General features: G+C 35.1%; 1 protein-coding gene across 14 annotated transcripts in view; it reads left to right on the top strand.

Annotated features, from left to right (window-relative positions):
* ASH1L (ASH1 like histone lysine methyltransferase) overlaps positions 1-14395 on the top strand; it is a 210161-nt gene that overhangs the window by 140082 nt on the left and 55684 nt on the right. For all 14 annotated transcript variants that reach the window (XR_014262016.1, XR_014262017.1, XM_082456185.1 and 11 more), the window contains one exon: positions 3386-3480. Coding sequence is in view for 12 of the 14 variants with exons in the window: in XM_082456185.1 (XP_082312311.1) it covers positions 3386-3480 (95 nt within the window). In the remaining 2 variants the exon portion in view is untranslated. The remainder of the gene's footprint in view (positions 1-3385; positions 3481-14395) is intronic.

Raw genomic sequence — 14395 nt, forward strand, 5'->3', positions numbered from 1 at the left:
GGTGTGAATTACCAGCTGTCTGGGAAACTTCTAAGATAGTTTGAGTATAAAAGACATCTTAATAGTTTTATTATTTTGAGTTTTGGGCCTAGATTAGAGTTGACAAGATTTGAAAATAAGATGGTAAATACCTAAAGCCAAGAAATGACTGTAGACAATATTTAAGATAAACATAATAGCATTAATTGCATAATAGCAATTAATGATTATTAGGAACACTAACTTTTTATATTTTTCCTTAAATAATCATATATTTTTCTCCCATATGATGGTGGATTTGCCTGTTTTAATTAGATATCCTCCCATCCCAATGATAAATTATTAAAACTAATAATCTACCAAAGAGAGAGAAAGTTGGCCACAAATACTGAATTGGTTACATTTATAAATAGAACATTGTGAAAGGCAAACTAACTTCTTTTGACAATAAAGGCGAAAGAGTTTTTTTCATTTACACACTTATACATACTACTAGTAGTCTCATTTTTGCAACTTCAGCCATAGGCCAGAGTAAACACCTGTCACAGCAACTCTTTTTTTTTTTTTTTTTTTTTTTTTTTTAACTGTCCAGCCTACTGTAAGTTACGGCAGTTTTGTATCTGAAATGGCTGCTCTTCATTCCTACAGGTATAAAGATTTTCTCCTGTGATTTGAACTGATAGTGGCACACAAATGAATACCCAGAAAATGCCAGGAATGTTCAGAATCTCCAAGACAAACTGACAGAGGCAACCAAATTCTCTCTCTTAATATACCACTCCTCAGAGCTCACACAGAATGGAGTATTTAAAACAATGAGAGAGCTTTCCATGTTGTTGTAACCAACAGGGAAATAAATGGTTATGTCTAAATTAGAACCAGAGTCAGACTTGGCTAAGAACTAGGAAAACAGTTTCTCACATGATTATCATACCCATAATGATATTATGCATCTTAGGTATCAGCATTGCAAAATCAAAGATAAATTTGAGTTTTTTAGGGACTCAGTTGGTAATTGATAGGATATATTCAAGGTTTCATTTATTTGAGGGCGTAAAACTATGCAGGTGACCCTGAATTTTTTTATGGTTTTGCTTGTCTGTTCACTTCAGGGTGCCAGGTATTTTCTTTCGTGACTACTGCCCCCTATATGCTTGCTTACCCTGTTGGCACCAGGGTAAAATACCAGTTTTGCTTCCATTCCTTTGTTAGCTAAATGAAAACTTTTATGTTATTTCTCTAAGTAGTTTGGATGTGTCTTGAATCTAGTAAGGTGTAGACCAAATTTTTTTTCATGCTGAGTGCTTGGTTCTAGACACAGTTGTTTTCTTGATCTATTTGACTTTGATGATGAAGAAATATAGTTTTTAGTTGGTTAAAAAATTCATCTTTGTGTTCACAATGATTTTGGGGGGCCACTTTTTTAAAAATGAGAAAAGTGGTCTTATAAGTAGAACAGTCTAGCATCTTTCCTTTCCTTCTTTGTAACTGTCCCCCAAACTACTTACCACTGCCTTTAAACTTCCACATGACTTAGTTTCTAACTTTACCTGGACTGCTTCAGCCTCCTTTCATTTCTTCTAATTCTCCAATCTCATTTAAACTTTCATCTTATACCAGCTATTTCCTCTGCCTGATCTTCCTCCATTTCCCAGATCCTCTCCTGAGTATCAGTAACATTTACATTTTAGCTTCATGTCACTTCCTTAGAAAAGCCTTCCCAAATTACTTGCTATTCATCACATTTTAATTATTTGCCTAGCATTTATTAGTTTCTGGGTTTTTTTTTTTCATTTTCTTAGTTTTTCTTATTTCCTTATTGTATGTCTACCCAAGTAAACTGTCTTTTTCTCTACTGTTTCTTAGTACTTGGAGCAGGGCCTGGACTTAATGAGTGCTCAGTAATTGTTGAATAAATAAATGAATGATCCACTAGAAAGAACCAGTCTTCAAATAAGAACTAAAGGTTCTACAAATAACTTACTTCTTTGGATCTCAATTTTCTCATCTGCAAAGTGTGTATTAACATACCTACTTGTTACAAGATACAATAGACTAGACTTGTTTTTGAAAGGCAGTATGTCATAATTCATGAAAGAAATATATCCACCTTGCTTTATTTACTGGAACTTTAAGCCAAAATAAAATCAGAGTCGACTGAATGAGGCTCTCTTCTTTTTCTCATTTCCTTTTTCCTCCCTTCTTTTTTCCCCTTACTTTTATGTATCTGTGAAATCTCTTCAGGTTTTGATCTCATAACAAACATTAGGAACACAGACCCAGTAAGATGAGTGGAAGAGGTAAAAGCTGATGGGACATGGTGGAATAAAATAAAACTAATAGTAGATAAATAGGAGTTTAGCAAGAAACTAAGGTTTACGTCTTGAATCTCCTTGCCAGCTACAAAAAATAAAGCAAGTCAGTTAGCCTTGTAGAGCATCAGTTTTCAAATCTGTAAACTAGAGTTAACATTTCTTACCTACTTCACGGGATTGACATAAATGATAATATGTGAAAGTACTTTATAAACTATAAATCATTAACCAAATATAAGGCAGTCATTATGATCAGATCTGAAATTTAGGTTCCTTCTGCAAAACTGTTGGAGAATGCTAGTGCATTGGAGATGCATTGGAGAATGCATCTTATGTATAATTCCTAAAAGGCAATTCCAGAAATTCAGATTTTAAAAATATATGAAAATACTTAGTATCCCTCCCCCCAAAAAAAATGGGTTTAAGATTTAAGCCACTGTTAAAACAAATACTCTTTTTTTCCCCAATTCACAATTTTATTTACAAACCAGATATGTATGTAAGTCAACTATTTTTGATATGTAGAACAAGTCACACAAAATAGTTCATACACATAAACCATTTGTTAATTTTCCTTGTCCCTTTTTGTGAGAGTCACATGAAATGACTAGTTTGGAATCAGAATTATAGAAAAATAACATACTTTTAAACATACTTTTAAATAACATACTTTTAAGTGTAGTGTAGTAGCTACACTTTTAAAAAATTATCACTCTAAATTGTGAATTTGGAATTTTGCTACTTTATGAAATCTTATCTATAGCTCAATTGGATTACATAAACATTTTTAATTAATTAAAGCCGCCCAGTATTTTTGCATAAATTACTGTGAAGCCAAGTTCATTTTTTATTATATTTATAAAGGTGATTTTTAACTCAAAATAGTATCACATTTTGTTAAATTGAGTATAATTGACCTGCAACACTATGTTAGTTCCAGAGGTACAACATAGTGATTAGATATTTCTGTACATTACAAAATGATCACCACTAAAACAAATATTCAATAGAGTGATTTTTTTTTTTTTCTATTTTACCACAAAAGGAAATTTCATTGCCTCTCACTGTTTTCCATTCTTTTCTAATCACAGCCCAAAGAGCCGATTGATCCAATTAAAGAAAGAGAAGCTGGAATACACTCCGGGAGAGCATGAATATGGATTATTCCCAGCCCCCATTCATGTCGGTGAGTACTCAGTATACACAATATATTACTGAGAAGAAATGGTATTTCTTGAGTTTGGGTGAAATGTCTTTGTGTTCTTATTATTTCTACATCTCCAGTGGGGTCAAGTCTTTACCATTTAATTATAGTTACTCTGAAGAATTTTGCAAACCCTTTTGCCGTCTAGGGGTCAAATGACGTAAATCTTTTTCACCGGAGTTTCAATAAACAACACTATATCTGTAACATTTAATTCTCTAAGTAAGTCATCTAGGAAAACCCAACTATTCATTACTTCAGTTTCAAGTGTTTTCTGTGTTCAAAGGGAGATGATTTGTGGGTATGTAATAATCAAAGGAAAAGGGCCCACTGCTTTTTCTGATTGTTTATATGCTTGAAAATTGATCAAGATTTATCTCTCTATTTATTTTGGGGGAAAATTTTAGTCTTTGTTTAGCATTTCAATAATAATACCTTCCAGGATCATACTGTTGAGCTTATCAGATAAGTAAAGTGTACCTAGAAGGCATCCTGGATTTCCTGGATTGGCCTCATCCAGTCCATCTCCAAGTTCTGTTATTTTCATCCTTGAAATATATCCTACTTCTCTTCAAATTCCATTGCCATTATTCAAGTCCATGCCACTATTATCTTTTGCTCAGGCCATTGCAATAGCCTTCTAACAGATCTGTCCACTTCCATTCTTGCTCCCTTCCAATCTACTCTCCACACAGTAAAAAGGGAAATGATTTTATAACTTAAACTAAATCGTACTTAAAACCTTTCAGTGGCTCACCATTAAACTATAAACTCCTTACCCCAACTCTTGGGAATGATCTGGTTCCTGACTACCTCATTTTTCTGCCTCTGTTGTTTCCCATATTTCCCTTAATCACTGTATTGTGTGTCATGCTGGCCTTCTTTCAGATTCTAGACCATACCAAACTCTTTCCAACCAAAAGATCATTATGCTTATTATTACCATTGCCTGCAAAGCTCTTCTTCAAACTTCCCATGGTGGATTTCTTCTCATCCTTTGAGGCTGAGCTAAATGTCAGTACCAGCTTAAATATTATTTTCTTTAAAATTTTTTTCCTGATTATCCTACCAAAAAGGGTTCCTCCCTCTATATCAAGTCTGTATCACAGCACCCTGTTTACTTTTTTCTATAATCTATAATTACTATATTTGTTTACTCATTTAGTAATGCCTCCTCCACCAGATTATAAGCTCTAGGAGCACAGGATCATTTGTCTTTCTTATTCTCCTTTGATTTCCCCGTGCTTCGTACATAATAGGAGTTTAACAAATATTGGTTATACAATGAAAGAAAAGGGGAAATTAGAATACATAATTGAATATAGGATGAGAATTTTTTTTTCCAGGAACAACTTACTTGTGTAGTAGATGTTGATCCGGTGCTTTTAGTGTTCTCTTCAACTATGACTTTCTTGACTCTCTTGACTATGGGGCTTTTCTGTGTGTTATGATTATCTAGTTCCTTTTTTCTCCCCAGAGGGCCCAGCGCCAGCAATGTATGTAAAGCAACAGGGGTAGACAAGTTCTGCAATAAAGATTTGTTTGCTTTAATTATTCTGTATTGGGTGGCTAGAGAATAGTTTAAGTACAACATAGCATTACAAGGTTTAATTCTCAGCTAGAAAACTGTACTGTTGCTTACTTAAGAAAGGTAATAGTAAGTAAGTTCCGTATTCTCTGGGCTTAGTGCCACAGTTCTTTTGAAAGAGCCTTTTGTTTTTAGTAGTGAGGTCATAGCAGTGGAAGAAGATTCTCAGCAGATTTAGCTATTTCCTAGAATGTGCTAATGATAAATAGGCTTTGAAAATAAGAGGTAATTTTAAAAGTTCTGTGTAAAGGAAAACATGACCATTTTGGTCTCACTGGTTTTGCTCTGGATGGGAAATTGGCTAATTCATAACTCAAATTTTGGAAGGAAGCTCTGACTATTCAAGGGGGTGATTGAGTCAGTTAATTCCAAGGGAGATGAGATGAATAATGGATAGGCCAATATTTCTGTCACATATCTGGCATGAATAGTGGTAAAGAGGTCCAGAATGGAAATCCCTTAATTTAAATAAAGATTTTCTCTCTCTAAATCCCCACTTTAGTCTCTTACTAAGACTAATCTGTACTCAGTGGTCTGCAAATTAAGTAAATAATGGAAAAATCTATCCAAGTAGTGGCCCTTTTTTCCTGTGAAACAAGACATAAAATCAGGCTGTTACAGGATACAATTTTTTTTTCTGGACAGTGCTGTTTTGTTGTTCAGATAATAATTTATGATTAGGATAGGGAGGGAGGCCAGTCAGCTGTTTCAAACAGGTCACTTCCAGTATCATATAAACAAAGAGCATGCCTTTGAGTCAGCCAGACCTAGGTTCATCTCTGTCTTTGCGATACTAGTTATGTGAATAAAATAGTTATACAGATAAAATAATAATGCATCTTATCATCAATGGAGTCATTCAATAAATGGAAGGTAATATTTATTTTTTAAGTTTTAATGAAATCAGGTTTCTTTATCTCTTTAGAGAAATACACTTTAAAAAAATTTACTTTTTATGATAAATACTCATTTATCAAACTGTATATTATACCTTTACATTTTTAGTCAATTGATTTTTTACAACAGTGCCACAACAGTGCCACAACAGTTCAATGAGGAAAGCATGGTCTTTTCAACAGATGGTTACTGTGATAGCTGGATATGCACATACAAAAGGATAAAGTAACTCAAAATGGATCATCAACCTAAATATAAGAGCTAAAATTATAAAACTCTTAGAAGAAAGCATAAGAGTAAATCTTTGTGACCTTGGGTTAGGTAATAATTTCTTAGGTGTCTGACACCAAAATCATGTACAACAAAAGAAAAAAAGAGACAAATAGAACTTCATCAATATTTAAAACTTTTGTGCTTCAAAGAACACCATCAAGAAACTGAAACAACCCACAGAAAGGGAGAAGCATTTTCAAATCATATATCAAATAAGAGACTTGTATCCAGAAACCCACATATATAAAGAACTGTTATAATTCAATAATAAAAAGACAAACAACAGAATCTTTCCAATGAGTAAATGATTTGAATTGATCTTTCTCCAAAAAAAGATATAGAAATGGTCAATAAGCACATGAAAAGATGCTCAACATCATTAGTCATTAGGGAAATGGAAATCAAAACCATAATGAGATTATCACTTCACACCCACTGGAATGGCTTTAATTAAAGGATTAATGAGGGTGTGAAGAAACTGGAACCCTCATACATTGCTGGTAAGAATGTGAAGTGGTGTAAACCTCTTTGGAAAACATTTTAGTAGTTCCACAACAAGTTAATCACAGATTTAATATAAGACCTAGCAATACTGCTGCTTAGATACATACCCAAAAGAATTGAAAACATACATCCAAAGGACTTCCCTAGTAGTCCAATGGTTAGGACTCCACGCTTCCACTTGGGGCGGGGGGAGGGGGTGTACAATCCCTGGTCAGGGAACTGGAATCCCACCATGCCGTGCGTAAACAAAATGTGATATATCTGCACAATGGAATATTATTGGGCAATAACAAGAAATTAAGTACTGAGACATGCGACAACATGGGTGAACCGTGAAAACATTATGCTTTGTGAAAGAAGACAGTCACAAAACACCAAGTGTTTTATGATTCCATTTATATGAAATGTCTAGAATAGGCAAATACATAGAAACACAAAGTAGATGAATGGTTTCCAGGGACTGGGGGTAGGGGAGAATGTGGAGTGACTGCTAATGGGTACAAGGTTTCTTTTGGGGATGATGAAAATGTTCCCAAATAATGTTGATTATATTAGTCAGAAGTCTCCAAGGAAACAACCAATAAGATATATAGGGAGCAAGGTTTATTTTAAGGACTTGGCTTACGCAGTTGTGGAGGCTAGCAAGTCCAAAATCTGCAGGGTAGGCTGGCAGCATGGAGACCCAGGAAAAAGTTGATCTTACAGCTCAAGGAGTCTGAAGGCAGTCTACTGACAGAATTCACTCTGTGGAGGTCAGTCTTTATTCTTTTGAGGCCTTCAGCTGACTGGATGAATTCTACCCACGTTATGGAGAATAATCTGCTTTCCTTGGAATCTTTTGATTTGCATGTTAATCTCATCTAAAAAATACTTTGACAGGCACATCTAGAATCATGTTTAACCAAATATCTGGGTACTGTGACCCAGCCAAGTTGGCACATAAAATTAACCATCCTGTAGTGATGATGGCTACACACTCTGTATACTAAAACCCACTGAATAGTACATTTTAAAAAGTTGAATTTTATGGTATGTGAATTTTGCCCCAATAAAGCTGTAATTTTGAAAATGTATATTATATTTATGTTGGTTTGGTCAGGCATATATTTATAAAAATTACAGTGATTATATAATGCAAAAGAAAAATTTTAATGCTTTGAGCTTTATGTTCACAGCTACTTTTAATGTTAATTTAAACACTTTTTTGTAGAGTAGGAGGATAGATTGTTCAATAAAAGAATTTCAAGCATAAAAAACATACAATATTAAGATAAAATTCCCCAGAATAAGTGAAATAGAAATAATGTTCAAGGATAAAAAGAAATGATTTAATTTTCTAAATGTTAAAGAAGGGAGTATTCCTTTTTTAATGAATAGTGATAAGTATTAAATCCCTGTGGTATGCAGGTTCATCATGTTTAAACACTATAACCAAATATTACATCATTTGCAACTGTTTAAACTTTACATTTAAAAATGCATAAGGGGATTCATAATTTTTCAAAAGTCTTCTGGGGAGTATGAGAGCAAAAAAAGTGAAGACATAGGCTTTCACATTTGGCTTCTGGCATCAGTTAGGCCTTGAGTCAAATTCCACCTCCAACAATTACTAGCTGTGTGACCCTGGGCAACTTGACACATCTCAAGGCCTCAAATTCTTTAGTGTAAAATAGAAATTAGTATGAATATTAAATAAAATAATGCATGTAAAGTACTTAGCACAGTACCTAACACAGTAATCATTCAATAACTGGTAATTACTGAATTGAAGCTGTTTTTGCAGTAGACTATCAGTCAGCGAGAATCCATTACTTAATACGTAGGCCCTCCTTCTTTTTACTCTGACAGTTGTTGTGAAATATATCATGATACCCTTTTCTGCTGAGCTCAGAAAAGAATTCAGAATCCTTTTCAACATAGCTTTTGTCATTTGCCCCTACAAGTCATTCAGACTTAGGCCAAATCTTGACTGCTTTTCCTGATACAGTGGAAAGAACATAGGCCTTATGTGCAGAAAAGAATTAAAATAGCAGACCTAAGACTTCTATTCTTAGAAAGTCCTGCTTACAAGGTTGGCCATTAGCTGGCATCTGGAAACTTGAATAGTAAACAGTTCCCTCTATTATAAAACTTTCCCTAGATGGTAGGAGAGTCTTACTGTGCCTACCATGTATAAACTGTATGGTTTCTGCTGAACACTTGGTTTCATTCTAAGAGAATGGAATTTTGGTACATCCTAGGCAGAGGGTACCTAAATGACCAGCCACCAGTTAAAACCTTGGGTGCTGAGTTCTAATGAGCTCTCTTGATAGCCAACATTTTACATGTATTGTCACAGTACATTGCCAAAGATTGCATCTTGCATGACTCTACTGGGAGAGAACGTTTGTAAACTTGTGCCTGGTTCCCTCCAGATTTTGCCCAATGTATTTTTTCTCTTTATGGATTTTGCTTTGTGTCTTTTTGCTCTACTAAAGTATAGCCATGAGTCTGACTATATGCTGAGTCCTCTGAGTCACCAGACCTGAAGGTGGTCTTGGGGACCCTCGACACACCTTTGAATCAAACACAAGAGACTCCTCTTTTCATTTCACACTCTTGTAGCTAGGTGATCTTGAACAAGTTAATTATCTACTCTACATCTCAGCATCTTCACCTATATATTGAGACTGTTTCCAACCTGAGTTGTGAGGATTAAATGATATTTATTTTGAAATAATTAACACAGAGTGGATACCCCCTCCCCTTGGTTTACTATGACCAAGTAAAGTTGTCCCTCTGTATCCGTGGGGTATTGGTTCCAGGAGCCTCCTCATGTATTAAAATCCAAGGATGTTCAAGTCCCCTATATAAAATGGTGTAGTATTTGCATATAACCTACACACATCCTCCTGTAGACTTTTAATCATCTCTAGATTACTTATAATGCTGTGTATATAGTTACCAGCACTGGGCAAATTCAAGTTTTGCTTTCTGGAATTTTCTGGAATTTTTTAAAATTTATTTTTGATCCAAGTTTGGTTGAATCCACAGATGCTTAGAACCCACAGATATGGAGGACTGACTGTACTCAATGTCAGTGAGAAGAGTAAAGCCATCCCACTTATTTCTAGAAAACTGGTAGATAATAATGAACAGAAATCAGTAAAATATTAAACAGACAATAAGGGAACAAAGGTTTGAAAACAGCAACAAAATTAATAACCTCTCGCTGCACTGATCAAGACAAGGGAAGAGGTAACACAAATTACCAGTATCCATACTAATGATCCTACAGTCATTAAGAGGCTAATAATATAAATAAATTTATGCCAATATGTTTAACAGTATATGAAATGGGCAAATTCCTTACAAAATACAACTTATAAATGAAATTAAACATCTGAATATCCTATAATTGTTTAAAGAAATTGAGTTCCTTACTAAATCTTTCACATGAAAAATTCCAGAACTGGGGCTTCCCTGGTGGCGCAGTGGTTAAGAATCCGCCTGCCAATGCAGGGTACACGGGTTCGAGCCCTGGTCCGGGAAGATCTCACATGCCGCGGAGCAGCTAAGCCCATGCACCACAACTACTGAGCCTGCGCTCTAGAGCCCGCGAGCCACAACTCCTGAGCCTGCGTGCCACAACTACTGAAGCCCGTGTGCCTAAAGCCCGTGCTGTGCAACAGGAGAAGCCACTGCAATGAGAAGCCCGCACACTGCAACGAAGAGTAGCCCCCACTCTCCAAACTAGAGAAAGCCCGAGCACAGCAACAAACACCCAATGCAGCCAAAAAAAAAAAAAAAAAAAAATTTGCAGAACTAAATGGTTTTCCCTTGTGAACTCTTATATATATTTGAGAAACAAATAACACCAGTCTTAACACAAACACTTCGTGAAAGTAGGGGAGAAACAATTCTCAACTCGTTTCATAAGCTTAGTGTAACCCTGATAGAAAACCTGACAGACTTTAGTTGAAAAAAACAACTACAGAACAAAGTTGATTATAAACTCTTAGAACTAGAAAGGAATTTCCTCAGTGTTATATTGAATAAAAAGCAGATCATACTTAATGATAGGATATTGAATGCTTCCTTCTAAAATTGGAAAGAAGGTAAAAATGTTCACTCTATTTACTTCTTTTCAGCATTATTCTGAATGTCCTACCAGTGCAATAAGGCAAGAAGATGAATAAAAGTCATAAAGATCAGGAAGGAAAAAGTAAAACTGTTTCTGTTTGCAAATAACATGATCGTGTATGTAGAAAATCCAAAGAGATGCACTAAAAAGTTACTACAACTAGTAGCAAGGCTACTGGGGAAAAAAAATCAGTATATAAAAATCAATTGTAGGGCTTCCCTGGTGGCACAGTGGTTGAGAATCTGCCTGCTACTGCAGGGGACACGGGTTCGAGCCCTGGTCTGGGAAAATCCCACATGCCACAGAGTAACTAAGCCCGTGAGCCACAACTACTGAGCCTGCGCGTCTGGAGCCTGTGCTCCGCAACAAGAGAGGCCACGATAGTGAGAGGCCCGCGCACTGCGATGAAGAGTGGCCCCCGCTTGCCGCAACTAGAGAAAGCCCTAGCACAGAAACGAAGACCCAACGTAGCAATCAATCAATCAATAAATAAATCTAAAAAAAAAAAATAATCAATTGTATTAAAAAACTAAACATACTCCTACCATACAATCCAACAATTGAACTCCTTGGTATTTACCCAAAGAAGTTGAAAACCTAAGTCTGTGCAGTAACCTGCACACAGATGTTTAAAGCAGCTTTATTCATAATTGCCAAAACATGAAAGCAACCAAGATGTCTTTCAGTAAGTGAATGGATAAACTGTGGTACATCCAGACGGTGGAATATTATTCAGCACTGAAAAGAAATAGCTATCAATCCATGAAAAGATGTTGAAGAATTTTAAATTCATAGTACTGAATGAAAGAAGCCAATCTGAAAAGGCTACATACTGTATGATTCCAACTAAATGACATTCTGGAAAGCAAAACTGTGGAGACATTAATAAGATCAGTGATTGCCAGTGGTTTGAGGGGAAGGAAGGATGAATCTGCAGAGCACAGAGGATTTTTAGGGCAATGAAACTATTCATTATGACACCTTAATGGTGAATACATATCATTATACATTTGTCCAAAGCCATAGAATATGCAATACTAAGATACTAATGTAAACTATGGACTTTGAGTGATAATGATATGTCAGTATATGTTCTTGAGTTGTTAACAAATGTACAGCTCTGGTGGAGGATGTTGATAATGGGGTAGGCTATGCATGTTTAGGGGCAGGAGGTATATATAAAATCCCAAAATCTCATAACATAATACAAAAATGTCTAGGTTTGAACTGAAAATCATATGTCATACCAAGAACCTGGGAGATCTCAAACTGAATTTTAAAAGGCATCAATGTATGCCAACACCAAGATATTAGAATTATCTGACAAAGATTTTACAGCAGTTATGATTTTTAAAAAACACTTCAACAAGCAGTTATAAACATGCTTAAAACATAAAAAGATAGAAAGCCTTGGCAAAGAAATGAAAAATAGGAAAAACAAATATAATTTTTAGAATTGAAAGATGCAGTAGCTGAAATTAAAAGCTCGGGGATAGACTCAACAGCAGAATGAAAGATATACAGGAAAGAATCAGTGAACTAGGTGATGGAGTGTTACAAGTATTACCCAATCTGAACAAAAGAGAAAATAGACATTTAAAAAAAAACAAACCAGAGGCTATGGGACCATAACAAAAGAGCTAATATTTATATTCTTGGTGTCCTGGAAGGAGAAAAGAAAGAAGATAGAGATTAAAAAAAGTACTTGAGTCAATAATGGCTTGAAAACTTCCCAAATTTGTCAGAAGACATAAACCTTCTGATTCAAGAAGATGAGCCAAACCCGGAACAGGGTATAGTCAAAGAAATCCATGCTGAGACACATGATCAAACTTGAGCATACTAAAGACAAAACAATTTTAAAACAATGAGAGAGAAATGACTCCATATCCATAGGGGTAAAATGAATCAAATGACAGTGGGTTTCACGTCTGAATTCATGTAAGTGGCACATTTTTCAAGTACTGAAAGAACTGTCAAACCAGAATCCTATACCCAATGAAAATATCCTTCTTTCAGGAATTGAGAGAAGCAAAGGATTCTTAGGTTTGTTGCCAGCAAATCTATCCTATGGGTAAAGGAAGTTCTCTAAACAGAAAGAAATAAAAGAAGGAACCTTGGAACATCAGGAGAGCAGAAAGAATACAGTAAGCAAAAATATGGGCATTTACAATAGGCGTTCCTTCTCCTTTTGAGTCTTCTAAGTAATTGTTTAATGGATGAAGCAAAAAATTTTAACACGGTTGTACTTTTATTTTTAACAGCTTATTGAGGCACAATTCACCCATTTTAAAGCACACAGTGGTTTTGGTATATTACATTATTAATTTTAACTTGAGGTAAAATATACATAACTTAAGTTTTGCATTTTGACCATTTTTAAGTATAAGGTTCAGTGGCACTAAGTACATTCACGCTGTTGTGCAACCATCACCCCTGTGCATTTCTAGAACTTTTTCATCATCCCAAACTGAAACTCTGTGTCCATTAAATAACAATTTCCTATTCTCCCCTTCCCCCAGCCTCTGATAACCACTGTTCTTCTTTCTAGCTCTACGAATTTGACTATTATAGGTACCTCATATAGGCGAAATCTTACAATATTTGTCCTTTTGTGTCTTCCTGATTTCAGTTAACATAATGTCTTTATGTTAACATAAGGTTCTTCCATTTTGCAGCATATATGAGAATTTCATTTCTTTTTAATGGTGGATCGTATTCCTTTGTGTGTGTGTGTATGTATACATACTCACACATTTTGTTTATCCATTCATCTGTCAATGGACATTTTCTAGTGTTTTCACTTTTTTGCAATTGTGAATAATACTGCTATAAACATTGGCTTACAGAATTCTCTGTTGAGGACCCCCACTTTCAGTTCTTTTATGTGCGTACCCAGAAGTGTAATTGCTTTATCATATGGTACATCTACAGACTATACCATTTTACATCCCCACCAGCAAATCTTAAGAGTTCAATTTCTCCACATCCTTGGTAATACTTGTCATTTTCTGTTTTTTTCCATAATAGCCATCCTAACAGATGTGAAGCAGTATCTCATTGTGGTTTTGATTAGTAATGTTGAGCATCTCTTTATGTACTTATTGGCCATTTGTATATCTTCTTTACTGAAATGTCTACTCAAGTCCTTGTCTTTTTTTTTTTTTTTTAACAGTAGGACCTTGTTGGTTATCTGTTTTAAATATAGCAATGTGTGCATGTCAATCCCAAACTCCCAATCTATCCCTTCCCCCCACGCTTCTCCCCTGGTAACCATAAGTTTATTCTCTGAGTTTTTGAGTCTGTTTCTGTTTTGTAAATAAGTTCATTTGTATCGTTTTTTTTTTTTTTTTTAGATTCTGCATGTAAGCGATATCCTATGATATTTGTCTTTGTCTGTCTGACTCACTTCACTTAGTATGATAATCTCCAGGTCCATCCATGTTGCTGAAAGTGGCATTATTTCATTCTTTTTAATGACTAATATTCCATTATATATATGTACCACATCT

This window comes from Balaenoptera physalus (genome assembly GCF_965194825.1).
Source record: "Balaenoptera physalus genome assembly, chromosome: 1".
NCBI classification, from domain to species: domain Eukaryota; kingdom Metazoa; phylum Chordata; class Mammalia; order Artiodactyla; family Balaenopteridae; genus Balaenoptera; species Balaenoptera physalus.